Source organism: Molothrus ater, chromosome 14 (assembly GCF_012460135.2).
Source record: "Molothrus ater isolate BHLD 08-10-18 breed brown headed cowbird chromosome 14, BPBGC_Mater_1.1, whole genome shotgun sequence".
In the NCBI taxonomy this organism is placed as follows: domain Eukaryota; kingdom Metazoa; phylum Chordata; class Aves; order Passeriformes; family Icteridae; genus Molothrus; species Molothrus ater.
This window is the reverse complement of record NC_050491.2, coordinates 3693799-3720857: the sequence shown is the minus strand read 5'-3', so window position 1 is coordinate 3720857 and position 27059 is coordinate 3693799. Positions and strand designations below refer to the sequence as shown.

Genomic DNA, 27059 nt, shown 5'->3' with positions numbered 1-27059 from the left:
GCAGCTGAAGCTCTCTGGAATGCCTGATGCCCTTGATTCCCCTGCAAATTCCCTGCTTGCCCCCTCAGGGGGCTGCCCTGGTGGCCCAGGGACACAAAGGCTCTGCTGATCACTTGAGGGGAATCAGCAGAAAATGGTCTGTGAGGCAAACAGAGATTCCTTTGGGCAGTGTGGGTCTGGCACTGGCTTTGTCCTTCTAATTGCAAACCTGACCCACTTCAGGCTTCTCGAAAATGAGCAGCTTCCAGCTGTCAATGGCTTTTTAGTGAAATCACTGGTTTAATCCCACTCCAGCACAGGAGAGGTGAGCTCTGATGCTCTGTGAGTGCTTTAGAAAAAGTCACATTAATGTTAACCAGGGGCAGCTTTCTGAGCTCCTTGTCTCAAAACTCTCATCATTCAGAGGTCAAATCAGTAAAAAAATAAGCCCAAAGGGTGTTCCAGCAGAAACACACACATTAATCTCTTTTCCTCACCAAGAAACATTATAAGCAATTAGATGTGCAGTAATCTGCCTTCCTGCAAGTCTTGTAATAATCCCAGAGTTTAGGCCTGAGGTATGAGATTTGATATCCCTCCTCACAAGGTCAATTAACATTAATAATTCATCCTTCTCTAAGGCCTTAGTGATGTCTTGTGGCAATGAGTTCTACATTTAATTAGGTGCTGCCTAAGAAATAGCTTTATTTCAGTAGTTCTGAATAATCCACTTTCATGGCTACAGTTTGTCATGAGGCAGAAGAGCAGATGCACATGATAAATATGATTTCCTCTCCTGCCAATCAAACTTTTCAACTTTGTCCTCAGTTAGCTCCCAAATGGCTACAGGAAGAAAGTGTCACTTTGGGAAGGTTGGAGGGTCACTGGTGTGGGCTCATTCTTTAGCTGGAGGTGGGAAACTCCCTCATCTAACACAAATACAGACTAAAAGTGGTGCTCAGTCCATTGGACATGGGAAAGAGCCCAGGCAGGGCCAGACTAGGATGTTTATTTCACACCATGGTGAGCCAGGGTCTTGGGGTTTGGCTCCCACTCACTTTAGGAACAGAACCAAATTAAATTTAACTTGCATATGGGAGAGAGAAGGGAATTCTATGGGGAGCCCAAGCAGCTGAGCAGCTGCAAGTCTGGGAGTAGCTTTCAACTCACCAGCAGCCTGAAGCCTTCCCTAAACCAGGATCTTTTGCTGCTGGGGCAGAGATTCCCAGAGCTTCCAAGCCTTTCACCTGAGAGCAGCCTGCCTGGCAGACTGAAGAGGAGCAGGGGCTTTGTGAGCTCCATGGGGCATGGGGCCAGAGGCACCAGGTGCTCAGGCTGGCAGGATGGGACACCCAGCACTGCTGTCCCAAATCTTCCAGCATCCCAGCATCCCCTTGTGATGAAGGAAAAGCACAACTCAGATTTGTAATCATAGAATCATTAATGTTAGAAAAGACCTCTCAGATTATCGAGTCCAACCATTAACCCAGCACTGCCAAGCCCATGTCCCCAAGTGCCCAAAATACACATTTTTGAGCACTTTGAGGGATGGTGACTCCACCACCTCCCTGAGCTGCTGTTCCAATGCTTGACCACCCTTACAGTGAAGAAATTTTTCCTAATATCCAATCTAAATGTCTCTTGGCACAAGTTGAGGTAATTTCCTCTCATCCTGTCACTTGTTACCTGGTAGAAGAGTCTGATTCCCACCTGGCTACTTTCTAAATAAATTTACAACAAAACCATGAGTGTCTAACCCATGTTTTTAAGCTGAATTGAGCACAGACTCGCTCAGTGATGAATTGCATGTATGAGACACCAGAAAACAATTTGGTCACATTACCATCAGCAAAAATGAATGTTATTGTTACTAAAACTCTGTGTGACACCAGCCACACCAAGGACTGCTCTCCAGCCCTGTAGCCCCGTCCTTGCAGAGGTGCTGGGGGTACTTACAGCTCCCAAATTTCAGGGGGCAGGCGTGCACGTCCATGGGGAAGTCCTCCAGGTGCATGGGGCACTCGGCGTGGATGGTCAGCCTGCAGGACAAAGCACAGGGGCTGCTCAGGACAGGCTGGCCCTTCTGCCACAGCCTCCTGCAGCCAGCAGCACTGCCAAAGGCTCCAGGTGCTCACCAGCCTCGGGGCAGGAGGCCCCCAGCTGTGCAGAGGACAGACGGACGCACATCTGGCAGCTTTTCCATGCTGTGAGCTCAACCCTATTGAGCAAGTTCATCTTCAGCCACTGAGTGCCATGGGGAAATGTGCCAGAGCCCAGGAGTTCTGGGTGCTCATGGGCTGTGAGCAGAGCTCCTGTGTCACCATCATGTTCTCTGAAAAATCTCCTTGCCCAGGATTCTTCTCCTGGGAAGCTGAGAAGCCTCAGAGAAAAAGGAAAACAATATTATCTCATTTGCTTCTCCTGTGTTTTGCTGCTTTGGAATGTGGTTGGAGATTGTTTACCAACAGGTGAATTGTTTCATTGGTTTCATGTGAATTGTTTTAACTTAATGACCAATTGTTATAACTTAATGACCATCAGCTGTGTCAAACTGAGGAGAGAATCATGAGTTTTTTATTAGTATCTTGTTAAACCTTCTGTCTGTATCCCTTCTCTATTCTTTAGTATAGTTTTAGTATAGTAATATAATATAATATAATATAATATAATAGTCTTCTAAGAACATGGAGTCAGATTCATCTTTCCTCCCCACGATGGGGGACCCCACAAATCCCACCCTTCTGGGGCCAGGGGCCACCTCATGGACCATGCTGGCAGGCAGAGGGGAAGGGCTCTAGAAGCCCCCAGGGAACAGGCCTACTGCTCTGGAAGGAGCTGAGGGCTGGCAGATGGTTTAAAGTCCAGATCCATGAACCACCAGGGCACCATGAACACCCCCTGTCCATGTGGGACACCCCATCCCACCTCCCCTGGCTCCTCCTTGCAATGTGGAGGATGCTGCAGGCAGGTGAGGAACTGGAACATCCTGGGGGTGTGCAGGACAACCTGTGCTTTCCAAATCCCCATAGGACACATGGGGACATGCAGGACAACCTGTGCTTTCCAAATCCCCCAAATCCCTGTAGGATACCTGGGGGTGTGCAGGACAACCTGCGCTTTCCAAATCCCCCAAATCCCAGCAGGATACCTCATCAGGAAGCAGCTTTGTGATGGAGGCACAGCCATAAAAAGCATTAAAAGCTGCAGAATATGGGGCCAGGCATAAAAGGATCCATGATAAAGGACTCTAAAAAAGGGAGCTGGTGTTCCTTCCTGGAGTACTGCAAAGAGTGCAGGGAGAGGGAGCCAGGAGAGACAGCTCCCCAGGAGATGTCTAAAACAATCTCCTCTGAAGGAAGCATTTGTAGGGAAAAAAAAAATAGACTGACTTCTGATGGCTCAACAAAACAGCAAACAAACCATGGCAGGAGCAACGTGTGGATGGAAAGGGCAACTGCACAGACTGAAGGTGGCTTGTGCAAAACTCAGGTCGAGAAGCTTCTATTGAGATATTTTCCTTTGGCTAGAAAAATGTTCAGCTAAGTTATTCTTCAAAGAAAATACTGAGGCTTAGTCAAATGCAAAATAAACCCTGAAAAAATAAAGGCTTTGGGTTTTGTTTGCTAAAAGCAAAGAATATTTTTTTTAAAGGAAAGAAAATAAAAATAAAGGTTATTTCTTTTAGGCAAACAAACTTTAAATGCTTCTATTAAAAAAAAAAGAAAGAGGACTTTCTTTTAAAATTTGATATAATAAAAATCAGTGGACAAAACCAAACCCTTCACAAATTGCTGTAAAAACCCCTGTGGAGGAAACAAAGCAGAGTGGCTGTGAGGTGGCAGAGGTGGCACAGCTGCAGTGACAGTGGCTGCATATGGCAGCTGCTGCTGTGAGAGGGGACAGCCACACACAGGGACAAGGCAGCAAACCCTGGCCAGCTGCTGCACGGGAACCTCCCCAGTATTGTATTTGCAGGGTGCCCTGAAGAAGGAGGAATGATACATCTGACTCCATGTTCTCAGAAGGCTAATTTATTACTTTGTTATGCTATATTGTATTAAAGAATACTATACTATACTAAAGAATACAGAAAGGATACTTACAGAATGTTAAAAAGATAATAATGAAAACTCGTGGCTCTCTCCAGAGTCCCGACACAGCTTGGCCCTGATTGGCCAAAGAGTGAAAACAACTCCCAGCAGAATGCAATGGAACAATCACCTGTGGGTAAACAATCTCCAAACACATTCCACATGTGAACACGACACAGGAGAAGCAAATGAGATAAGAATTGTTTTCCTTTTCTCTGAGGCTCCTCAGCTTCCCAGGAGAAAAACCCTGGGTGAAGGGATTTTTTCAGAGAATGTGAATGCCACACCCCATCACCTGTGAGTTCTGCTCTGCCAGGTGAGGGAAGGAGCCCTGGGATTTCAGAGCCACATCCAGCCTCACCTGCAGCTCCCAGGGGGTTCAGGAACGCTGGCAACCCCATGAGAGAGAGCAGAGGAGTTGCCATAACTTTGGTGGGGCAGAGCTGGGTGGCCCAAATGCCCTGGAGGCCCTGCAGCACTCAGGGCAGGGCATTAACCCCCAGTTCCACCAGTGTTTGGGAACATCTGACAATTCAGTGCCCCAGGGCCCAGCCTGCAGTGGGTGTGCCAGCCCTGTCTGAACCCCTGCCCGTGGAAACCCCATGTCCTGTGAGAACCTGGCCAAGAGGGCATGGAGGGGATGCTGCCTGTCCTGCTTGCTTCACAGCCGGCTCCAGCCTGGCTTTCTCAGCTGAGCCAAGAACCACTGTGTGCCCAAAGCAACTTCTGCAGACAAATCACTCTGTCTGACTTGGTGATCTCTCCTTCACACTGCACTGAATGCACCTGTTTTACATGAAAGAGAAGAAGACCTGACCTTTAGACTTCAGTCAAGGCTCACTGAAGACTGACAGGGATTTTCACAAGCCTACAAGCACAGAGTTGTAATTATTTTCTCCTGGACACTCAAAGGCCACCATGAACAAAATGCTCATTTGCTCTGATGCCTCGCTTTTCCAATATGGATTTCAAGAAGCACAGGTATAAAAACCTGGCAGCTTGGTGTGGACTTGACTACCTTGCTCTTCCTGTTCTGTTTCTTTTGTGATGTTCTCTTCAGCCAGCTCAAAATCCACTTGGGGAGCTCTTGGGTGGCAAGCTTGTCAAGCATATTCTCACAGATCTTAGTCTTCCATTCTTTCTGTGTCTTTTCCAACTGCAATGGACTTTTTGCTTCTCATTTTGTCACTGTCACTCTTGTCAGGGAAATGTTGAGACATTTCCCCAGTCTCTCTCAGCAGCCCACACCAGAATTTTCCTTTTTACCTCCCTGGTTTTTCATCTGCTTCACTCATTGCTTTATTATTTCAAAAGGCTCTTAGCTGGGAGTTCCCAAAGTTGGCTTTTCCAAAGGACCCCACCTCTGACCAGTGCCCTCCTTCTGATGCATCCTGAACCCACCCCAAAAAACCCAGGGAAGTCTTTTCCTTCCACTGTCCTGTCTGCAAGTGCTGGCTGTGATCATCAGCCACTCTGAATAAGGCTGAATGACCCCAAGGACTGCAGATGGTGGATCTGGTGGGTTTGTGCCATTCAGAGCAGCCTGAAAGAGCCTCAGAAGGGACCAGGACAGCAACAGAGACTGGTCTTGACCAAATCCTGCCCTCTCCAGGCCATGGCCAACAAGAGCAAGTGCTGCCAAGGGAAGGAGACAATTTTATATGGATGCTGCATGACTCCCTCAATGTGTGGGAATGCAGCAGTTGCATTTTAAATCTAAAGCCTGTTTTATTAGCTGAGCCAGCAAGCAATAAAACAAGAAATCCATCAACAAATCACTGGAAAAGCAACCTCATCTGCCACTTCTCCACCTACAACTGAAGGAGTTTTTAAGTCTCCCGAAATGAAATAAAAAAAGGAAAATTTGCATCATTCCAGCGAGATGAGTCTGGTTCAGCAGCTTCAGCCAGCTACAGGTCAGCAGGTTCACAGGTAACACATGAAATGTCAAACCACAAGGAATGTCTCTCCCTTCCCAGACAATTACCACAGCCTCTGCAGCATTTGGATCAAAGGGTTTATTGCAGAAATCCTCATCTCTGCCCCTTATCCTGTGCAAGGCAGCTGATGGCCAGAGAGCCACTGTGTTTTGCTTCATTGCTCTGATGGGCTATTCACACCCAGCAGCTCTGGAAAGTCCTTAGAAAGACTAAAGAGCACCTAAAAAATAGCCAAGCTGCCAGAAATCATCAGCCAGCAGTCACAGCCTTTGGCTCAACAGTCCCAGGCACCTGCAGCAACTTATGCAGAACTGTCTTGAAGCCAAACTCCAAACTCCTCGTGTTTTCTTCTCGGGATCTCTGCTGCTCACAGTGACCCCAAGATGTGTCAGAGAATCTCTTTTCCCAGCCTGGCACCTGAAGAAGGAGTCAGAACTCTTCTGTTCTTGTTCTCAAGGTTGTTTATTGTTTCTTATCTATAAAATTCTTTCTCTGGCCTGCCGAAGTCTGTTCAGCAGGTCAGACAGAGGCACTCTGCCTGCCTTGGGGTGGTGTTATCATCTTATACTAAAAACTCCATGTACATTATTTACCATAACTTTCCAATACCTATCACCTATGTCAGACACTGAGCTTTTACTCTAAATCGATCCAAAAGTGCCAGCATCACAGCAGAAGATGGAGGCCAAGAAGAAGAAGGAGAAAGGCTGGACACTCCCAGATTCCCCCATCTTGCCCCCTGAACCCCCATTCTAAAAACCCCAAAAATCTATTTTTCACCCTGTGACAAACTAACTATTATTCTACTTAAACTTTCTTGACTTGTAATTCTTCATATAAAGGTTGGTAATTGTTTTTTCCATGGGTCAAGATCAAAGTCAGGTGTCTTGGGCTCTGTGCCAGGGTCTCTGAGCCCCCCAGGCAGGTCTTGAGTCCTCCAGGACAGCCAGAGGAATTTCCTGGGTTCCAACATTTTCTCTTCACTTTGCTGGCACAATGGCACTGAAAGTGGAACATCCAGGACAGAACCTGTGTTTTTTTCCTCTTTTAAAGTCACGGGAAGTGCTTTGAACTGCACCAACACAATGGCAAGAAGTGTGAATCAGGCTAAACATCCCTCTGCTAGGGCTGAGGGGATAACAAACCTCTTCAGCTGCGTTCTCATGGTTACCAGGAGCTTAGCAAAGCCTTTGATGTGTCATTAGAGCCCCTGTCGTTACCTGCGTGCAGCTGCTGCATGAGCCAGGATCTCAGCCCAATTTCTGGGACGCAAATGTAATAATCCCTCGGTGTGTGAGTGCTACAAAAACATGACAGAGCCCTGCATGGCAGGGCTGGCTTTGTTTATGCCAGGGATACTGCTGGAGTTTTGTCCTGATTTCTTCTCCAGGAGGTTCATTAATAACCACAGTCAGGCCATGCAGTGTTTATGGTTTAGGCTGTGGGAGAATCTAGGTTAGGTTTAATTGAGGGGTTTGAGCTTGAAAGCCAAATTGTTCCTAGGATCCTTGTGCTGGATCTGGAAGCACTGATTTCAGTTTCCATCCTCCCCCAGCCCCTGGAGATTTCAGCCCATGATGGCAGAAATGCAGTGAGATAAGGTGTTCTCTGAAGATTTCTCCCTCCTGGGACAGTTTCCTTAAAAAAAGCCTGTCTGCACAAAGCCAAGCCTGGAAAACAGATCATTTTTGTCTTTGGATCTGCTCTGGCAGGGAAAAGTTGGAACAAATCTCATCTTGTTGCCTGCTTGTGTTTTTATCAGCCAGCCAAGCTCTGCTCTGCTTGGATCTGTCGGTGATGTTTTCTGGGATCAGCCCTGGTGTGGGAACAGACAAACAGCTGCCAGCCCCAGAGCCCAGGAGAGCTGGGGCTGGGCTGTCCCAGCCTGTGAGGGACAGACAAACAGCTGCCAGAGCCCAGGGGAGCTGGGGCTGGGCTGTCCCAGCCTGTGAGGGACAGACAAACAGCTGCCAGCCCCAGAGCCCAGGAGAGCTGGGGCTGGGCTGTCCCAGCTGCTGCTCCTGCAGAGAGGCTGCATCTCCGTCGTGGGGAGGGTGCAGCAAAGCCTGGAGCCACCACAACCTGTCTTGGGGTTAAAAAAGCCCCAGCCAGTAAATTCACACCCCAAAAAGCCTGTGCTGAGGGAGAGACACTGCAAAGCCCTGTGATTTCAAAAGGCAGCCAGGGAAGCCCAAAGCTCTGAGCGTGGCACACCAGGTAGAGAAGCTGCTCTGGGATTCCACAGCCCCTGTAGCTCTGCACGTGTCCTGGGCTCAGCTTTCCCTCCTGCTCTGCCTCTGCCTCACCTGAGGGATCACAGAGCCTCCTTCCAAGGGCTGCACGTTGTCTTCAGCAGCACAGGCTCTTGAGGCAGAGCCTTTGGGCATGCAGGGAATGTGTCAGCCTGACAGGTAAAGAAAACATCCTCCAAGTGCATATAACTTGAGCACATATTGTCTGGGAACCACTCTGACAATAACCACAAAGCCTCAACACACCATTCTGACAGGCCCTGTTAAGAGCAGAAGAGCTCTTTAAAGCCTTGATTCACAAAGCTGAATCCCATCAGCACTGCATTAAACTTTCACTGGCTTTCTGTGCTTCAAGGCTGGGGAGAACCAGAGCATTATCTGTGTGCCCCACACAATCTGAGCCAGAGAGTACACCCAGAGGTGGCTGTTTTGGCTGCTTTTGCCTCTTCCTTACATAAATCCATGCACAATTCCCAGGTTGTTGTGCTCAGGTCTGATGCCAGAGTTTAGAGACCATAGCTGGGCTTTTGTGAACTATTTGGACCATGCAGGAGCTCTGCAAGAAGAGACTGCAGAGGCAGGGCTACATAATAAAACTGCACTCCCTGTGCTCTCTGAGGCAGCCAGAGGAGCAGGGAGGATGCAGAAGGATCAGTAATCCTGGGGAGCAGAGAAATGCAGCTCAGTGCAGTGGTCACAAAGGCTGTTTTGTGGCCCAGGTGCCAAGGCCTGTCAGAGGTCAGGGCTGTGCACTGTGACATTGCACTGATCCATGAGGAGAATGTGCCACAACTGAAGGAAATCTCTGGATGCTTGGCTACAGCTGCTGTGCGGCTCCTGGGAGCTCTGGTCAGTGATAAAGAGGCTCTCTCCAGGAGCTATAAATATTGTCACACAGGTGTAATTTTGCTGGATGCATGTGTCAGGCTTGCTGTTCCACCAGAGCAAGTTCATCTATAACTGTAAGCCTTGACTAAGAGGAGTTGGCTCTCCCAGCAGGATAAATAGCAGGAGATGTGCCTCTAATTGCACATCAGCAGAGCTGATCCCTCAAGAATATTGCCTGGTACAAGGGAAAGGAGCAGGACATTCTCAGGAGTCAAACTGCATGGCCAGGTTGATCCATGCAAGGGATCACCTGGGCAGTGCTGCCAGGCACTGGAAATCAGGTGGAAGCTCAAATTCTCTCCCCACTGAGCAGGGCACCCCTTTGGGATTTGCATTTTGCTGGATGCCAGCTGTGTGAGTTTGGTTTCAAGTTCCTGCTCCTTCCTTTAAGGACACACATGCACGTCCCTGGCCGTGGGGGAGGACAGCAAAGGCATCACCTGGACAGAAAACAAGAGGCTCCCTCCAGCCCTTCCCTGGGAGAGGTTTCAAAGCAGTTAACAAGGGAGGGTGATACCACCATCATTGTTTGACATGGGAATTGAGGTGGGAGTGCCTTGGAGTGGCAAAGCCAGACAGATTTTGGTGGCTGAGCCTGAGGCTTGGTCCTGGCCCTGCAGTCTGTGCCCTTGCATCTTCCTTCCTGACACCCCACTCAAAAGAGACCCTGGTGCTCCTGAGCAGCACCAAGAGGAAGAAAGGGAATCATCAGATGCTCCAGGACAGACATCCCATCCTGGATGTGTTTAACTGCAATCCCAGAGCCAGTCCTGCATGCTGTGGTCATCTGGGCAGCTCTAACCACAGAGCCTCCCCTGGGCTTCACCCACTGGGGAAAGAAAAGATCTCTGTGCACAAGAGCTCCTGGCTCTGTGCAATAAAAAACATGACAAAAGGTCTCATATCCAGCCCTCAGCTCTGAGGGGGCTCCTCACCTCTGACAAAGCCTTAGGGAGGTATTTAAGGGGGACTGGAGCACCTGTAAGAGGACGTCCTTCATTCCCCAATTCTTCAGCAGACAGCTAAACTGAAGGATGGTTTGAGTTAATTTTAAAAAATCCCAAGGCTCTCTTTTCTTCCAGAAGCTCATTCCCAAGAGTCTCATGATGCTGCTGCCATCCTGGCACCTGCCCAGCCCTGAATGGAAGAATAAATCCAATACTTTTTTAGTCACTCAAAACTTGCTGAAGCTAATGGCTGTTTGCTGAATAAAGAAGTAGTGAAATGATTCAAAAGCTCTGAAATTGAGTCTTTTTTTTTTTTTTTTTTTTTGCTGTCTTATGCCAGCAGCTCCTGTAATACTTTACAGTCAGACAATGATCCAAAGTGTGGGGAGTGTGAGTTGTCTACTTGCAGGTCAGAGAGCTGGGAGCAGAACAGAGCCCTTAAGTCAAGCTGGGCTTTTCCCTTCATTTACCCCATCTGCCTTAATGTGAGATCAGTGATGTGTGGAGACCTAAACCCCCAGGGCACTGGCAGGATTAGCTCGTATTTGAGAACTGCTGCACAAAAGCAAGGCATTGTTTATCAATGTGGGCTGTAAAACTTGCTGACACCGTGTAGATTCGCAGCCAGTTTCACTATGAAGAGATGAAATTCTGCCTGGTCCTCATAAACAGAGGTGAAAGTGCAGCATCTCAGCACACAGAATCCACAATGAAGCCTGTTATTAGTTAGGATTGGCTTGGAGATGGAGACAGAGAAAATAATTTTTTAAAACAAAGATTTACACCTTGCCAAAACAAACTCAATACCTTTCTTGGGCATTTATCAGCAGCTTGTTGTTTCATTTACAACCTATGACTCCTGCAACCCTGGCTTCTCCAAATCACAGTTTTTAATTAGCTGTTTGTTGGGTTTTTTCCCTAATGATGTGCATCGATCACATAGATTTGGATTTTTTTAATTCCACAAAGTGGGAAAAAACAACCCCATTGTTGTCACAAGCAAGCTTGGTCTCATTAGATGTGTGAAATGGTTCTGCTCTAACATGCTGAACAAATTTAGATATCTTCTCAAGCTGCTGGAAAATAGCAAATTCTCTCAGCCTAATGTTCCCATACCAACATTGGCTACCTGATTCATATCCCATCACAGGTCAGGAAGAAAATTAAACCAGGTGGCACCTCACAAACTATAGATCACATCTACCTCAGCACATAAAAGCAAAAAAAAATCAATGTGAATGATGAGGGAAAATCTACCTGTAAAAATGTACCAAGCTGAGGATCAGTGATGGTCCATAGATAGGAAACAAGGAGAGCATGGAAAGCAGCAGGGTAGGTGTGGAAGCCCAGGGCACTGGGAATATTTCTCTGTCTGCTCTGGGGTGCCCTGACTCCCAGGGCAGCACTGACTTTGACCCTCATTCATGGAGAAAGTTTCCTAGACTTCAAGATAGACTGGAATCCACAAAGGTGTGAAACAGATTATAGAGAGCAGTGCACTTGGTGAGAAATTGAGGTTTTGGGATTTTTAGTGTGTTGTGGATGGAAGCAAGATGGAGGGCACAGGGTGTCATCCTGGGTTTCTTCTTCATGCTTCTTCTTCCTTCTTCTCCATGGGTTTGGGTGGCATTTTTTAATTGGGCAGAAAAGTGCCCATTGGGGGCTCTTTGGGATCAGTTATTGGATTAAAAGGGAAAATAATCCAGGTGTCAGTTCTTAATTGGATGGTTTAGCCTTAAAAGACCTCGTAACAAGAGATTGTTGCCCATTTTGTGCCTTGCTGCTGAACTCACGGTAGTGAGACTGTTTTACTGATAAGAAATAATAAACACCTGAGTCCCAACATGAACTACTGTCTCCAGTGCCTTCAATCCAGACCCAGAAAAACCCACAACTGTACCCCCACAGGCAGGACTCAAATCTACTAACAAGAGTTAGTGCAAGCCTGCATAAACCCTGCTGTGAGCCCCCCTGAGGTCCCTGCATGTGCAGAAGGACCTGGATTCCCTGGCAGCAGAGCCAGACTCACCTCATGGTGTACAGGAGGTGCCACTGTCCATGGAGAGCCAGACTCACCTCATGGTGTACAGGAGGTGCCACTGTCCATGGAGAGCCAGACTCACCTCATGGTGTACAGGAGGTGCCACTGTCCATGGAGAGCCAGACTCACCTCATGGTGTACAGGAGGTGCCACTGTCCATGCAGAGCCAGACTCACCTCATGGTGTACAGGAGGTGCCACTGTCCATGGAGAGCCAGACTCACCTCATGGTGTACAGGAGGTGCCATGGTCCATGCAGAGCCAGACTCACCTCATGGTGTACAGGAGGGTAGCATTGTCCATGCAGAGCCAGACTCACCTCATGGTGTACAGGAGGTGCCATGGTCCATGCAGAGCCAGACTCACCTCATGGTGTACAGGAGGGTAGCATTGTCCATGCAGAGCCAGACTCACCTCATGGTGTACAGGAGGGTGCCATGGTCCATGCAGAGCCAGACTCACCTCATGGTGTACAGGAGGGTAGCATTGTCCATGCAGAACCAGACTCACCTCATGGTGTACAGGAGGGTGCCATGGTCCATGCAGAGCCAGACTCACCTCATGGTGTACAGGAGGTGCCATGGTCCATGCAGAGCCAGACTCACCTCATGGTGTACAGGAGGTGCCACTGTCGATGCAGAGCCAGACTCACCTCATGGTGTACAGGAGGTGCCATGGTCCATGCAGAGCCAGACTCACCTCATGGTGTACAGGAGGTGCCACTGTCCATGCAGAGCCAGACTCACCTCATGGTGTACAGGAGGGTGCCGTTGTCCACCAGGCGCAGCAGCTTGTTGGGGGTGGTCATGTTGTGGGCAACAGATTTCTTCCCGTTGTGGAAGAAAGTGTCAGGAGTCCAGATCTTACTGGCCAGCAGGTTGTTCAGGGGAAGGATTTTCATGGGACCATCAAACTTCAGCCTTTCATCTCTCCAGGATTGCCGGAAAAAGACGTCAATGGTGTATTCCTTTGGGGAGAGAGGAGAGAAGAGTAAGTTGTGTTTTACTCAGCTCAAGAGGTGGCAGAAAACTGGGTTTTGGCACACCTTGGCTGACACAAAGCGTGGTGCAACGAGCAGAAGGGGTTAACAGCAGTGCAGGGTAGGTGGGATTCAGTACATTTTGGGTAATGACTTACCTATAATGTCAAATTGTGCATGTCAGTGTTTCTGAGCACTGCAGGGAAGCTGCAGCACAGCCCCTACAGTGGCCAGAGCTGGGGCAGCCCTGCTGCACCACCACCTCTATGCAGAGGTTTCAGGGGAGAAAGGCCATTTTGTGCAGCTACACAGGTATTTTAGAAGGCAAAAATAAAGATCCTAGAGATGGAATCTGGCCAGGATGCTGGTAATTATATCTCTGCTCATAAAAAAAAAAGAAATAAACTTGCATGACATTGTCTTAATGTTATTTTGTTCCCCAGGCCACCTTTAGAAAATCATTGAATTGAAGACTTTACTGGCATTACAAGATCCTGTGACTTTCATTTATCTTCTTTTTCTTGTTTTATTTCCTTACTTTTTTTTTTTCTGCCAATGTAAAGACCCATTTCCTGTCCAAATTCCAGCTGGGGCACTTAGAAGTCACCACTTTGAAACCCTGCAGCCAAGCCAGCTCCTCACTCAGTGAATGCAGATTCAGAAACCACTTTTAGAGGCAGAGGGGTCTTTGGAAAACCTCTCTGTCCCAACTGTTCTTCCTCCCCCTGCTGCTGCAGACTCGTAATCTTTATTTACACATTCCTGGAGGCTGCAGGACCAACCAAACTTATCATTGTGAGTGATTTCTTTCCTGCAGCACTTCTCAGCAGTGCTGAAAAACTGCTGTGCATCACTTTCCTATAGGACAGAGAAATTCCTACAGGTTTTGCAGCAGATGGCAGCTGAATGAGGCATCTCTGTGAATAAATCCATCCCTGCTCCCTGGCCATGGAGACACCCCTGCTCAAATATGAACCTTCTGGATCTTGGCTGGGGAAGGAAAGAGAAATTTTGCATTCTCAAGGGCTCTGCCCTGTACAAGGTATTTTGCCCCTTCATGGAAGTGATCTCTAATTCATTATTTCTTGGGATAAGCCCAAAGAAATGAGCCTGTGTGCAATCCTGGGAGGTTTGGGAAAAGTCCTTATCAGGACAAGGGCTCTCTCATTCACTGTTTCTATTTAAAAAGTGCCAGACAAAGAAGCAAAACATTTTTTAATGACTTCCAAGGCCCTGCTTATCTTCTTTAATGCTTAGGAATCATTCCTGAAGAAAAGAGAAATCATGTTCAGAATGTTCCCCTCCTTTCTATGCTTCTTTCCATAAAAGCATTATTCCCAACTCCCCCCTTCCAAGGAGCACACTTTGTTCCGTGTTACGCTCTTCTCTGCCTACAGAAGTGACTGAAAACATCCAGACTGACTCTGTCCTCAGAGTCCACCCATGAAACAAAAAAAATCCCCTTCAATTTTTGTTTTCCTTTGGATAATTTCCCTGGGACTGAGGCAAAGCTGGAAGAGCTCAGTCCTGAGGACTGGGGCGTGCCTGGTGTCACAATAGGACACGAAATAAAACAAGGCAGACACTGGAGCTCCAAAGTAAGAAGAAGGGAACTTTATTTTCTGATTCTAACATTTATAGACTTTCAAAAGTGACAGTGGATTGGAGGATGAAAGTGCCACCACTCCAATGACACTGGACAAACCAACAGCCCATCAAATTTCTTCTCCTCCAGAGAGGAATGTAAAACCAATAATTATTTACATAAAAGTGCATGAGAAACTCCATTACAAGAATGTAAACATCAGAAGGCTTAGAAGAACTTAGAAAAACAGGATGACACCTCAGGTGTGAACAGACTCCACTCTCCAAACCAACAGAGAGGTTGGGAGTCCCTTGGAGCACCTCAGTGGAAAGGTCTCCACGTCCTCCTCTGTAGGAATGTGCCCCCTGTTGATGGAATGACAAAACTATCCTTTATCTCCTTAAAAAGGAAAAAAGCCCAGAAAATTGAGGAAAGAAACTTCCTCAATTAGGTGAAAAGACATCTCATAGCACCTGGGGGACTTCACCTCAAACTTAAGGACAGCCAATTGGACAGGAGCCAAAAAGTCCCGCCTGAGTGATTTACTAGAAAAAAAAAAAAAAAGACCAAAGAAACTGATGGCTTTTGTGAGGTGTTTTACCAGGAGCAAGAGCCTCTTGCACCTGGCTCGGCTCTTCTTTGTAAAGAGTTTTGTTATTTTGCCTTTTCTTAAAACTTTTTGTTTCCAACACTACCACAGAAGCCATCCTGCTGATTTTATGCCTTCTAAGGTAGCTGAGCTATCCTGGCTGTGAAACAGATCTCCAAGAACTAATGAGATCTGGCTGGAGGAGACCTCTATTTCACTCCTCCTCCTCCTCCTCCTCCAGGCTCTGTAAGCAGCTGCTCTCGCTCTCCCCAGGGCAGCTTTACCTGCCTCTCCTCCATCACTGCAATTCCACAATTCCAATTCCGCAATTCCAGCTCCTGTGGAAGGGGGAGCAGCGCTGGGCAGATGTCAGCAGGAGGGAGGGATTTCCCCACTCCTGAGATGAGAGGAAGCCCCAGAGCAGGCTCTCCCCCTTTCCTGAGGAGATGGGGTTTCTCTCCCTCACTTTTAGCAGCAGAACTAAAACACATTCGCCATGCATTTGTAAAATACACGGAACGAAAGCACGCGGAGGGGAAATAATTTATTATTCCTTAACTGTCTTCCTAATTTTATATTCATTTTGTCAAATCACATTGCAGAGAATACCTTCCTCTTTTCAATACCTCATATTTTTTTCTTCACAGTTCATTATACACACTCCCTTAATCAAATATGCTCCACCTTGGAAGTAATTATCAGATACTCCCCATGGGCTACGATTGCTGAATATATTATGGGTCTCTGCTGTGGTAGGAAAGCAGGAGAGAGAGAGGGAGAACTCAGATGAGGTTCATAATCTTGATTACACTGACATCAACTTAACTCCTTACCCTGGAGGGAGTGGTCTTCCCAAAGCAACATGGGTTAGAGTGATGGAGTGAGCAACTCCATGAAACACAGAGATTTTCTGCTTCTCTGCTTGCCAGCACAGGATTGCTGTGGGACAGCTGGAGAGATGTTCAGGCCATGCCAGCCTAGGAAATTCAACCCTTGCAGCTCTGGAGGGGATGTGAGAGCCACAGGACACTGCTCCAGGCTGGCCTAGCCAGTGACAACCTGCTCCAAAACGGGCTCCCTCCATGGCATGGGCTGCCCACCACTGGCCTGGGCTATGCCAGCACCAGGGCAGCTCAGGGGCTGGGCATGCAGGAGGGGCTCAGTCCTTAATGCACAACTGTCCTCACGTGGCATCCTGGAACTGCTGAGCAGCCACCCACAGCCAGCCCTTCTCTGGGTGCATGTGGAATTCGAGCTGCTGTTGAGAAACCTCACTATTAATTATGCTCCACAGTCCTGTTTTAATTAGAAGACAAACTGTTGTGGGAATACAAGTCTAAATTCAGACCTCAGGCCTTTTCATTAATGATTTTCCCTGAACATGTCAAAATAGCACAGTCAGTCCATGCCTCTACTCTATTCTCTTTTGCCTCCCTCCAGCTCAGGCACTAAGGATGGTTTGATGGTGGATCATTGTCTCTGACACTGCCATCAAACCAGACCAGCTTCTGGCATCCTCCCCTCTTCCCAGGGAGCACCTTCATTCCTCCAGTTATCATCTGGTTTCAAAAAGCCCAAGCACACCTGGGAAACAACTCCTGTTTACCCCTGGAACTGAGATACCACCAGCTCTTGTCACTTAGGGAAATCCCATTTTTACCCATATTGTCCTGGAATGGGGGGGGACACACACATGCACAGCAGCTGAGGAGAAGCCCCCCCTCCCTGTGAGGCACCTACCATGTCTGTGTCCGAGACAGGGCCGAAACTCGTCACGTAAATGTCTGTCTTGACTTCAGTTACACTGTCTGGGACAAAAAGAAGAAAAAAAAAAGGGAAAAAAGAGCAATTAGAGAGCTGAATTTCCTTGTGCAGGCAAGGCTTTGAGGTTTGTTATATAGTGTTTATTCCTGCTCTGCTGAACCCTCAGCACTGTGCTCTGTGCCCCAAAGAAGGGCTGATTTTATCACTGGTAATTGGGCACATTCATCTCCAGTGCAGCTCTGCTGCTTCCCACACTTACACTGAGGACAAATCTGTCCCACACGGCCAGACAATGCATATTTACAGACTCTGTGTGCCTGCATCATCCACACCCTGCTACAGATCCACATGTTTTCAATCCAGACGTAAGCCCTGATGCTTTGAAACTCCTTTTCAATCTGAAATCCCTTTGTGTCTCCCAGCCAGATAAACAGCCTAGCGATGTTCCTGCAGTTGTAGGGAACCCTGGGTTTGTTACAGCTCCAGGCTTATCTGTATGTAAAAAGAATCAATATTCTGATTGCCTTTTACTGCCATCATGCTCGCTCTTCTCCTAAGTGCCTCAGTCTCACAAAGCTGCTGCTGCTGCTCACTCATCACGCGCTGCCCCTGCACCCCAGGCTGAGATTCCCTCACGGATGCTGAGCAGCAGCTTCACTGCCCCTGCAAAGCCACAGGGCCCTGCTGCCTGCCCAGCTGCTAAAACCAGGGGCAGTTTCAGCCACATGCCTTCAGATAACCTGGAGTGCTGAGCACAGCCTGCAGCACGTGCACACTGAGCTCTCCTGCCTTGGATTTTGGCTTGTTTCCTAATTGACACCTCTGCTGCCACCCTGCTTTGCAGGGAAATCAAGGCACAGTGATTTCCCAGATTTACAGTCCTGTGCTCTGCCCACTGGGTTGTGCTCAAAACATGATGGATGAGCTGCCTTGAGTTCAGCACTCAGTTGCCATAAATCCTCCCCACTTTAGGGATAGATCACGCTGTTGTGTGGCACTAGCTGGCTCAGAGCTGCTCTCCTAATGAAAGAACCAATTTAAAGCTGCAAAGCAGAGTTCATGTTTTATGCACAGGACCCAATTTTGGCCATCCCAGCAGCCTTGCAAGTAGCCTGGACAGCCCATTGTTTAATTTAGTTATGGAAATCCTTCTGTCCCCTGAGAGTCATTTTGCAGTACTATGAAGCTTAGGTTTGTGCTTCAAAGTTTTACATCCCAAAATAAGATAATGCATTCTGGCAGGGTTTTCTCCTTAATGGCTAAAATATACATATACATGTCTTTAGTTATTATGGCTGAGAAGTTTTTGATGCAGCCCATGGCTGATATTATTGTGCTATAGAAGTAACCCTTGATCTCATCTTGATGAGCTAAAAAGAAGGTTAAAGAGAAATAGACCCTGAAACACTCAGGGTATTCTCAGCCTCCCTCCAAACAGGTCCCCAGATGAGGTGCACAGCAGAGAACATTGAGTGGTGTGAGGCTCCTTCTGCTACCCCATGCAGTGACATAAAGCTCATTTTGTCTTGGAGAAAACACAAAACTCTCCCTCCCCTCCCTGGGGTCCATTCTGCAGCCATGGACAGCAGATCAGGAGCTGTGGCCACCCATGGCCAGGGAGGGCAGTCCCTGGGAGGTGCAGGATGAGCTGTGCCCTGCTCAGAGGGACAGGGGATTGCCCCATATTTCTCTTCCCAGAGAAAAGCAAGGCACGATTCTTCCCAAGAATATTTCTGGGATTCACATCCTCTGAACCTCAGAGAAAGAAAACACAATTCTTATCATTTGCTGTGCCTGTGTTTGTGCCAAAGCAGAATGCAATGTGGAGATTGTTTAGCCACAGTGATGGGGCTTTGTTCCCTTGGCCTGTCAGGGCCAGGTGTGTGTGTGTGTCAGGACTATTGGGGGACAGTCATGAGATTCTGGGCAGTGTGTGCAGGGTTGAGTGCTTGGCAGATTCAGTTTAGATGTATAGAATAATATAGTATAATAAAGTAATTAATTAGCCTTCTGATAAGATGGAGTCAGATGCATCATTCTCTCGCCCACCATTGGGGTTGCAGCAAATTCAATAGGGGGTCATGGAAGGCTCTGTGCTTTCAAATGTGCTCTGCAGGGTCCAAGCACAGGGAAGGGATTCAGGAAGCCAGGAGAAGACAAAAAGGATTCGTTTTGGACACCTTTTGATATGATCCTGCAATCCTTAAATGAGCTTTTATGTCCTCATCATGCTGTAACCTGGCTGACACAGAGCTGCAGAAACCCCTTCCTGACCCCTCAATCTACTGGTAAATCCAATCAAAGATAATGGAATTAGGAAACTTCAATAATCTATTAATAACTTATTAATATTAATAACTAATTACAACCCATGTCTGAAGAGAATCCCCCGTTTCTGGACTGCAGATTTACCCCCTGGCAAGGCCATGCAGCACCCAGAGAAGGGACAAGCTGGGGCTTCACCACTGGCTCAGTGATGTCCCTCAGCTCTGAGAAAAATGAGCTTCCTGCACCTCTCATGGCAAAAGGGAGACTGAACCCTGCCTGTTAATAAGTGCTCCTAAGGGCAGGATTTGGCTGGGATCCGGAGGGATTTCTGAAATTAAATCATTGCTACGCAGGCAGGGATTTCAGCAGAGCTGGGAAATCCAGAGATAAGTGAAACACCAGCAGAACAGAGCGAGCTCCAGCCTCAGAGATTCACTTCCCTTGTGATCCCACAGCCCAAGAGCACCTGCACAGCTCCCAGCTCTGTGACTGTGAGACCTCCACCTGCAGAGAAACCAGCAGCTGCCCCAGCAGCCTCCCCTCTCCTTACCCTCACACTGGCCCACCCAGAGCCTGAATGAGATGAAACTGCATCTGCTTTTTCAGTAAGAGAAAGCTGAGGGAAAAGCATCCCCTGCCTCTGCTTAGAGACATGGCAGGGAAATTCTTATTTTCTGCTCAAGCCATAGATGTGCTCGCACTGTAGCTTGGCTATCTTGCACAGTTCTCACCAAAGATTTAACAATTAAGGACATTATAGGGGGTAGGCACTTTCCCTAGAACTGCTGCAGAACACAAAATGGCATTTTTCATTCCCTAGCAGCATCCTTCCCTGTAATTCAATTTTTTTACAGGCACGAGTCGAGCTTTCAAGGCTGCTGGGGTGGCAGGTGGATGCTGCCAGTCCTGTTTATAACCAGGGAAACAAAAATGCAAGGGCTGGGTTCAGGTAGGAAGCTGGAGCAGAGCAAGGAGCAGAGCCCAGGTCTGCCTGCCCTAAGGACTGGCACAACACTGCCCAAGAGAGCCCTTGGTGAGCTGCCCAAGCCCCTTCCAGCCACCCTGCCGAGCTGCTGCACCAGGAATGCAAAAAAAGACCCTGGAGCCAACATGAAACTGGAAGAGCAAGGGATTTCAGGTTCAGTGTTTGAACTGAATTTACAGATCCAATTGGAATGCCATGTTCCCAAGTCATTTGTTTGAGGATGACTTCCTTGTCTGGGGGCTTTGCCCATCTATAGGCTCAGCTTATTCCCAAGCTTCAGCACAACCATGTTCCCAGGAACAATTTGGAGCAAGTGTGAGAGCAGAACAAGGCTCTGCAGGTCAGCCAGGGCTGCCCCTTCCCCCCGGGGTACAGAGCCTGCTCCTGCCTTGCTCCCAGCTGTAGAAATCCCCCACAGCTGGGCAGATCTGCAATGCAAATGGCAAACCACACCGCCCTTCCCACAGCGTTACCATGGCACTTACTACACCTGCCTGCTTTTTGAGAGCTCCCCCTCTCCTCCAGCAATCTGCTCCCCCACATCTGGCAGCTTGTGTACCCCAGAACCCCCTCCAGCCCCGAGGGGAGGGACAGCTCCAGCCCCCACAGCTCCACACCAGCAGGTCTGACACCTCCCTGGGTGTGCACAAGGTGTAAACCAGCAGCAGCTGTCGCTGAGGTGTTTCAGGCTTCCCATTTTCCCAGCCCTCCCCATCTCGCTGCCCCTGTTCCAAGGCAGACACCCCCTCTTCCCCTGCAATTCCCCCTGCCCCTGTTCCTAGGCAGACACCCCCTGTTCCCCTGCAATTCCCCCTGCTCCTGTTCCAAGGCAGACACCCCCTGTTCCCCTGCAATTCCCCCTGCCCCTGTTCCTAGGCAGACACCCCCTTTCTCCCTGCAATTCCCCCTGCCCCTGTTCCAAGGCAGACACCCCCTTTTCTCCTGCAATTCCCCCTGCCCCTGTTCCTAGGCAGACACCCCCTTTCTCCCTGCAATTCCCCCTGCTCCTGTTCCAAGGCAGACACCCCCTGTTCCCCTGCAATTCCCCCTGCCCCTGTTCCTAGGCAGACACCCCCTTTCTCCCTGCAATTCCCCCTGCCCCTGTTCCAAGGCAGACACCCCCTTTCCCCCTGCAATTCCCCCTGCCCCTGTTCCAAGGCAGACACCCCCTTTCCCCTGCAATCCCCCTTTAAGTGCTCGTGACTCCCCGGCCCGGGAGGAGATAGCTGGCTGCTATTATTTACAAAATGACGGAGTGCTATTTTTACTCGCTTCTTGGAAGCGCGGGGAGCAGCGGCAGGGCTGGAACACGAATTACCCCGCCTCGCTGCCTCTGCCCTCCCCGGCTGAGGAGCTGCGAGTGATCCGGGGACGGGGGCACGGGGGGCGGAGCGGGCTCGTGTTAAACCTTGCCCTGCACTCATCCAGCGCTGTTTATTCAGGAATCACCCCCGACAGCCCGGCTCGGCCGGCTGTGGGTCAGCTGCGGAGGTTTGGGGCTGTGCTGAGCGGGGTTGGGCAGGCGGGGGGTCCCAGAGGCTGTGCCTGCACCGGGATGCTGTGCCTGCACTGGGTGCTGTGCTTTCACTGGGATGCTGTGCCTGCACTGGGATGCTGTGCCTGCTCCCGGGGTGCTGTGCCCACACCCAGGGTGCTGTGCCTCTACTGGGGTGCTGTGCTCACACCCAGGATGCTGTGTCCACACCCGGGGTGCTGTACCCATAGCTGATATGCTGTGCCTGCACTGGGTGCTGTGCCCACTCCCAGGGTGCTGTGTCCGCTCCCAGGGGTGCTGTGCCCGCTCCCGGGGTGCTGTGCCCGCTCCCGGGGTGCTGTGCCCTCAGCCGTGCCGCTGTGCCCACACCCGGGCCGCCGTGCCTGCAGGCGGGCGCTGGGGCTCCCGAGTGATGCGTGCTGTGACAAACAGGGGCGAAGCCGCTGCGGCTCCGTGCAGGGGATTCCTGGATGCTGCGCTGACGTCAGGGAGGCCGTGATCAGCCGGGGGATGGGGAGCTCCAGCTCCAGCTCCAGGCAGCTCCAGGGCTGTGCGGGGACCTGAGGGAGCTGGGAGGTGACAGACCCGTCTGCACTGGTGTTTCAGTGCGGGGCGGCGTGGCTGAGAATAGAAGGGTTCAGGGTTTTCTGCAGCCAGGGGTACAAACCAGCAATCCACTCCAAGTCAGCTCCTGGAGGGAGATGTTTCTGCTCTGGGCTCCCATGTCCCATCTCCCGCTGTGGTCACAGCCTACGAAGGGCAGTAACGAGCTGATAGTGCCTCTTAACTCCCTCCTAGACAACCCCATTTATCCTCAGCTCAAGAATTTCTGAGGTCCCCTTATTCAGTGTCCCCTTATTCTGTGTCCCCTAAAAACCACACAAAACCCCTGGGGAAGGATTCCCACCAGCCTGTGCTGAGTGCAGCGGCACCATGAAGGAAGGGGATGCCGCCTTGCTCTCTTCCACATCACACAACCCAAAGGGACACCAGGGTGACACCCAGAACCAGCAGGGTGGTGTTTCCCAGCTAACTCAGCATCTCTGGGAAGGGAAACACAAGAAGTCAGCTGGCACTACCCACTTCCACCTTACTGCTGCCCCCAGCTCCTTGCCATAGTAATTAACAAGCAGCAGAAGGTAATTTTTGCAGCTGCACACAGAAGCTCTTTGTGTGTTTCATTCTTCGCCTTCACAGCCTCCCACTGGGGGAATTTAATTTTCCTTTCACTTTTAGCCTCTGGAACAGAAGAGTTTTCCATGACCTTTGCTACAGGCTCCACGAGCCCACTGGAGCTGGGCTGAACCACAGCCCTGGGCAGCCCTTACCTTCAGAGGTGTCACTACAGCCCCAGCCAGAAACCCCACCCTGGTCCCTCCTCTCCCTTTGACCCCCATCACCCCAGGGCTGCCTTTCCCAGCCCCCAACTGTGGCCTTTTCAGGTGGTTTTTAACCTCTGGTGCTGCCTTGTTTTGGGAAGTAGGAGCTGAATGGTTGCAGGATGAGAAGCCCTGAAGAAGGGAGGGACATCTCTGGGTGGTGTGGCACGTGGCACCTCCTCTGTGACTGGCACTGGGGAATGCCAGGCCAGTGCTGGGAGAGCACAGGGAGGCACAAGCAGAGGGGTAGGTGCCCAAGAGGAGAGGGTGACCTCTCTTCACAACCTAAAGCTGTGGAAATGGAGGCATCTACATCACCAGGCCCACCCCAGGAAGCCCTGACATGGCCTTCGCTGCTGCTCTCCTGCTGTGGGGACAGCAAGATTCCCCCATACACATCACAGTTGCTTTTCTTGCATTTTTTTTTCAGAGGGAACTCAGAAATAGCAGCAGAGAAGGAAATATTGCAGTGAACATCATTACAGTGGTGTTGATACCCCCTGGGCTTGTCCAGCCCAGCCAGGGGATAAAGCTGACTCCAAGGACACTGGCAGAGCTCTCCTGCCACACAAAAGGCCACACAGCAGTGTGAGCTATTGCTAATGTCACGACCACAAACATCCCGACTGTGCCTGCAGTGCTGCCACACCAGGTATCCTGGGAGCTCTGCTGGGGTCAGGAGGGAAAGGCTGGGGAACAGAGGAGGCAAAAGGCCACGAGAATCTCCTGGAATTTCCTGCAGCCTCTGGGAAAGGGAGAGCAGAGCTGGGGAGCAGAGGTGCAGGCAGGTCTCAGCACAAACCCTTCTCTCTCCTCAGCTGGGTATCACTTGAGGGATCTCAGACAACACAGAGAGAGCTCATGAGCAACCTCTTCAAACTCCCAGTCCCAAAGTAAAACCACATTTTTTCAGACACTGCTTGGCTGTTGCAACACCCCAGCAACCTTGAATATGAAATTACTTGCTCAGAAGTGAAAGCCAAGTCTCCTATCACAGACATTCACCCCTGTCTGGCAGCTCAGCCCGGGCTCCTTTCCCAAAAGTGGACAGCAGTGTGTACATGTTCTTCTTCTGAGAAGAAGCAGCAAGAATGTCTCGGTCCTGTCAGTGCCAAGTGGCAGCCAGAAGGGCCAGGAGTGTCACCAGGGGGCTGGCAGGTGGCCCAGCCCTTCAGAGGCCAGACAGAGCTAACAGCAACATTGAATTCCCTGAGCTACCTGAAACACCCACATCTCCAGGAAAGCTCACTTGGGCAGAAGCATCATGACACAGCTGAGACCCTGCTGGCCCACAGGTAACCCCACAGTAATTCTGCCCACCCACACCTCACCACCCCTGATGGCACCTCCCTCTCTCTAGGGAGCACAGAGATGAGGATGAGGAGGGTCCATGGAGGCTGGTGAGCTGGGACAGAGTGGTTAAAGATGACAGGATGCTCATCTACTGCAAAGTGGGGCCAGCCAAGGACAGAGCACTGGGAAATCTGTACTCTGCAGAATAAACCACATAGTAAGGCAAGAAACAATATAAATGTCTGAAACAAATGTCTTATCTCAGCAAAAGCAGGGGTGAGTAAGAGCCTGCAGGGGATTGCCAACAAGACCTTTGGGTTGGATCCTTATCTAGCTCTGCCATGTCACAGATGATTTGTCTCACGCAGTTTTGCCCAGCTATTTGCTTGATTCCAAAGTAACTGGGTCTGTGTAACAGCTCTGACACCCTCAGTTATGCTTCCAGTGACTTCTGCAGGGTTATGATCAAAAGGACATCACATTTAGATGGGGAACAAGGCTATCTGCTGCTGGCCAGGAAAGCATCAAGCCTGTTTCCCCAGTCCTGGGGTGCCCAGGCTTTTTTTCACCCACTGCTGCTGCTCCAATCCCCTGGCACTGCCAGCATTTGCTGTACAGCCAGTTCCCAAGTTGCTGCTCTGTGAGCCATGGTGATTAATTACTACCTTCTCTCTGGTGTGATGGCACATCAGTGTCTACAATTGCGTGTCCTCCAGCCAGACTGGAGAGAAATCATCCAATCTGTAAACACAGCTACCCATGTGGTGTCACTTCCAGCTGTGCTTCTCTCCTCTCTCCCCTCAACCTGGATATTTAAGGGAGAACGAGGAATTCAAAAGAATTCCAGGGGCTGTCTCAAGAGACAGCCAACAACAAAGCCACTCACACGTGATGAGAGAGATCAGCATGGTCTGCAATGACATGTGCTCAATTCCTGAGCCCAGATGAAGTGAGATGATGCCTGTCAAAGCCTCAGAAAGACAGCCTGCCCTGGCTCCCTCTCTTAGCAGGGCCATGGGGAGCTGAGGCAGGGAATAGATTGATTCCCTGTCTCACACCACATGCTGCAGATGCAGAGTTCTCACATGGCTGCTACCAATGTCCTCTGCAGGAAGGAGCTGCAGGACCATGAAGTGACCCAGTTACCACTTGAGTGTGGCTTGTCTGGATTTATGGCACACTCTCAGGCAGAGATGGATGTCTGATTGCTGGGCACAACCTCCTTGGGTTGTGTAGGGAAGATCAACTTGGTTTTTGGAAGGGAAATCCCTCAGGAGTCTGCAAATGGTCTGTACATGTGCCTGTGGCTCTGACCCAGGGCTGAGCTCTCTCCACACCTACACAACTCCATCACCAGCAGAGCTGGGATCAAGGCACAGCTATTGCCTAAAGCAGAGCTCTCAGACACACTGGGCTCCTCAGCACAGTGCTGAGAGGCACAGGGGGCACCTGCAGGTCCCTTTTGGGTGAGTGACTGCACTCCCTCCCCAGCCCTTCCGTGGGGTAACAGCACAGGTGGCCCAGCTTTCTGCTCTGACCTCGCTGCACTGCCCCTCTGCCTCAACACACACGGGCTGAGGGGACTCCAGGCGTACCTGGCACACCCAGGTGTTGCTGCAGAAGGTGCTACAGGGATTTCACACCCTCCCATGCTGGTGAAAGGCATTTTCTCACACTTGTCAAAGAGTGTGGGGTGCAGGTTACAGCTCTATCCAGCAGAGCAGCCTAGGAGAGATGCTGCTTTACCAGCAGAGGAGCCAACAAACCCTGCTTCCCTCAGAGCAGCTTTTCCTCCCTGAATTTCTGATGCCTAACACCAGTTGATCCCACCTAGTTACCTCTCTCGGCTTTGGGTCTTTTTCCACTCAGCTTCATAATTCCACAAATCTTGGAGGGACTCCAAATCTCAGAGTTATCCACCTTTTCTGTCAGGCTTTGCTCAGATCAGCCACAGGCTCTAAAGCTTATGGAAGACAAAAGGCAGCAAAGATGGGTGTGATAAGCCTTACACCATTAGAAGCCCTGGCTAAAAACCCACCACAAAGCTCCACAGAACGTGACTTTATTTAGCTTGCCCCCCTTTTATCCACGTGCACATATTTTTATCACCACATTAAGATACAGTTCCAGGGGTTAGACTCAGGATGTGGTGCAAATTATTGATAAACAACCACTCCAGCAGGGACAGAAGAAAGAGGCAGAAGCAGTGACTGCTGGAGTGTGTGCAGCCATGGAGGCTTTATACACACCCCTCATTCTCACACATACAGACTACAAACAGAGCCTACAAATTAGCTGTGCTATTTTTGCCACAGACAGAACTAAGACAGAATGAACAAAGCTACTGTCGTTACTATTTTAAGGACTCAGGACACCCTCAGATGCCAGGAAGACAGAGGAGGAATATGTATGTACGAGCATGCTTTTAGATTCTGCAGTGCTCCCAGACCCTGTGCTAATGGAAGGGAGATGCCACATAAACATGTTTGTTATATATTATAAATACAATGGGAAAATGTGTGAATATAAATTAGCATGCATAATTTAACGTACTCAGTATTAAAGGCTGGCCTGGATGGCTAAGC

The 27059-nt window shown here is 49.6% G+C and overlaps 1 protein-coding gene across 4 annotated transcripts in view; it reads right to left on the bottom strand.

Annotated features, from left to right (window-relative positions):
* Nucleotides 1-27059, bottom strand: part of LOC118698644 (gamma-aminobutyric acid receptor subunit alpha-3-like) — a 115941-nt gene that overhangs the window by 14708 nt on the left and 74174 nt on the right. For all 4 annotated transcript variants that reach the window (XM_054516295.1, XM_054516296.1, XM_036402105.2 and 1 more), the window contains exons 4-6: nt 17031-17098; nt 12884-13104; nt 1936-2018 (exon numbers count right to left, since the gene is read on the bottom strand). In XM_054516295.1, coding sequence (XP_054372270.1) covers nt 1936-2018; nt 12884-13104; nt 17031-17098 — 372 coding nt within the window. The remainder of the gene's footprint in view (nt 1-1935; nt 2019-12883; nt 13105-17030; nt 17099-27059) is intronic.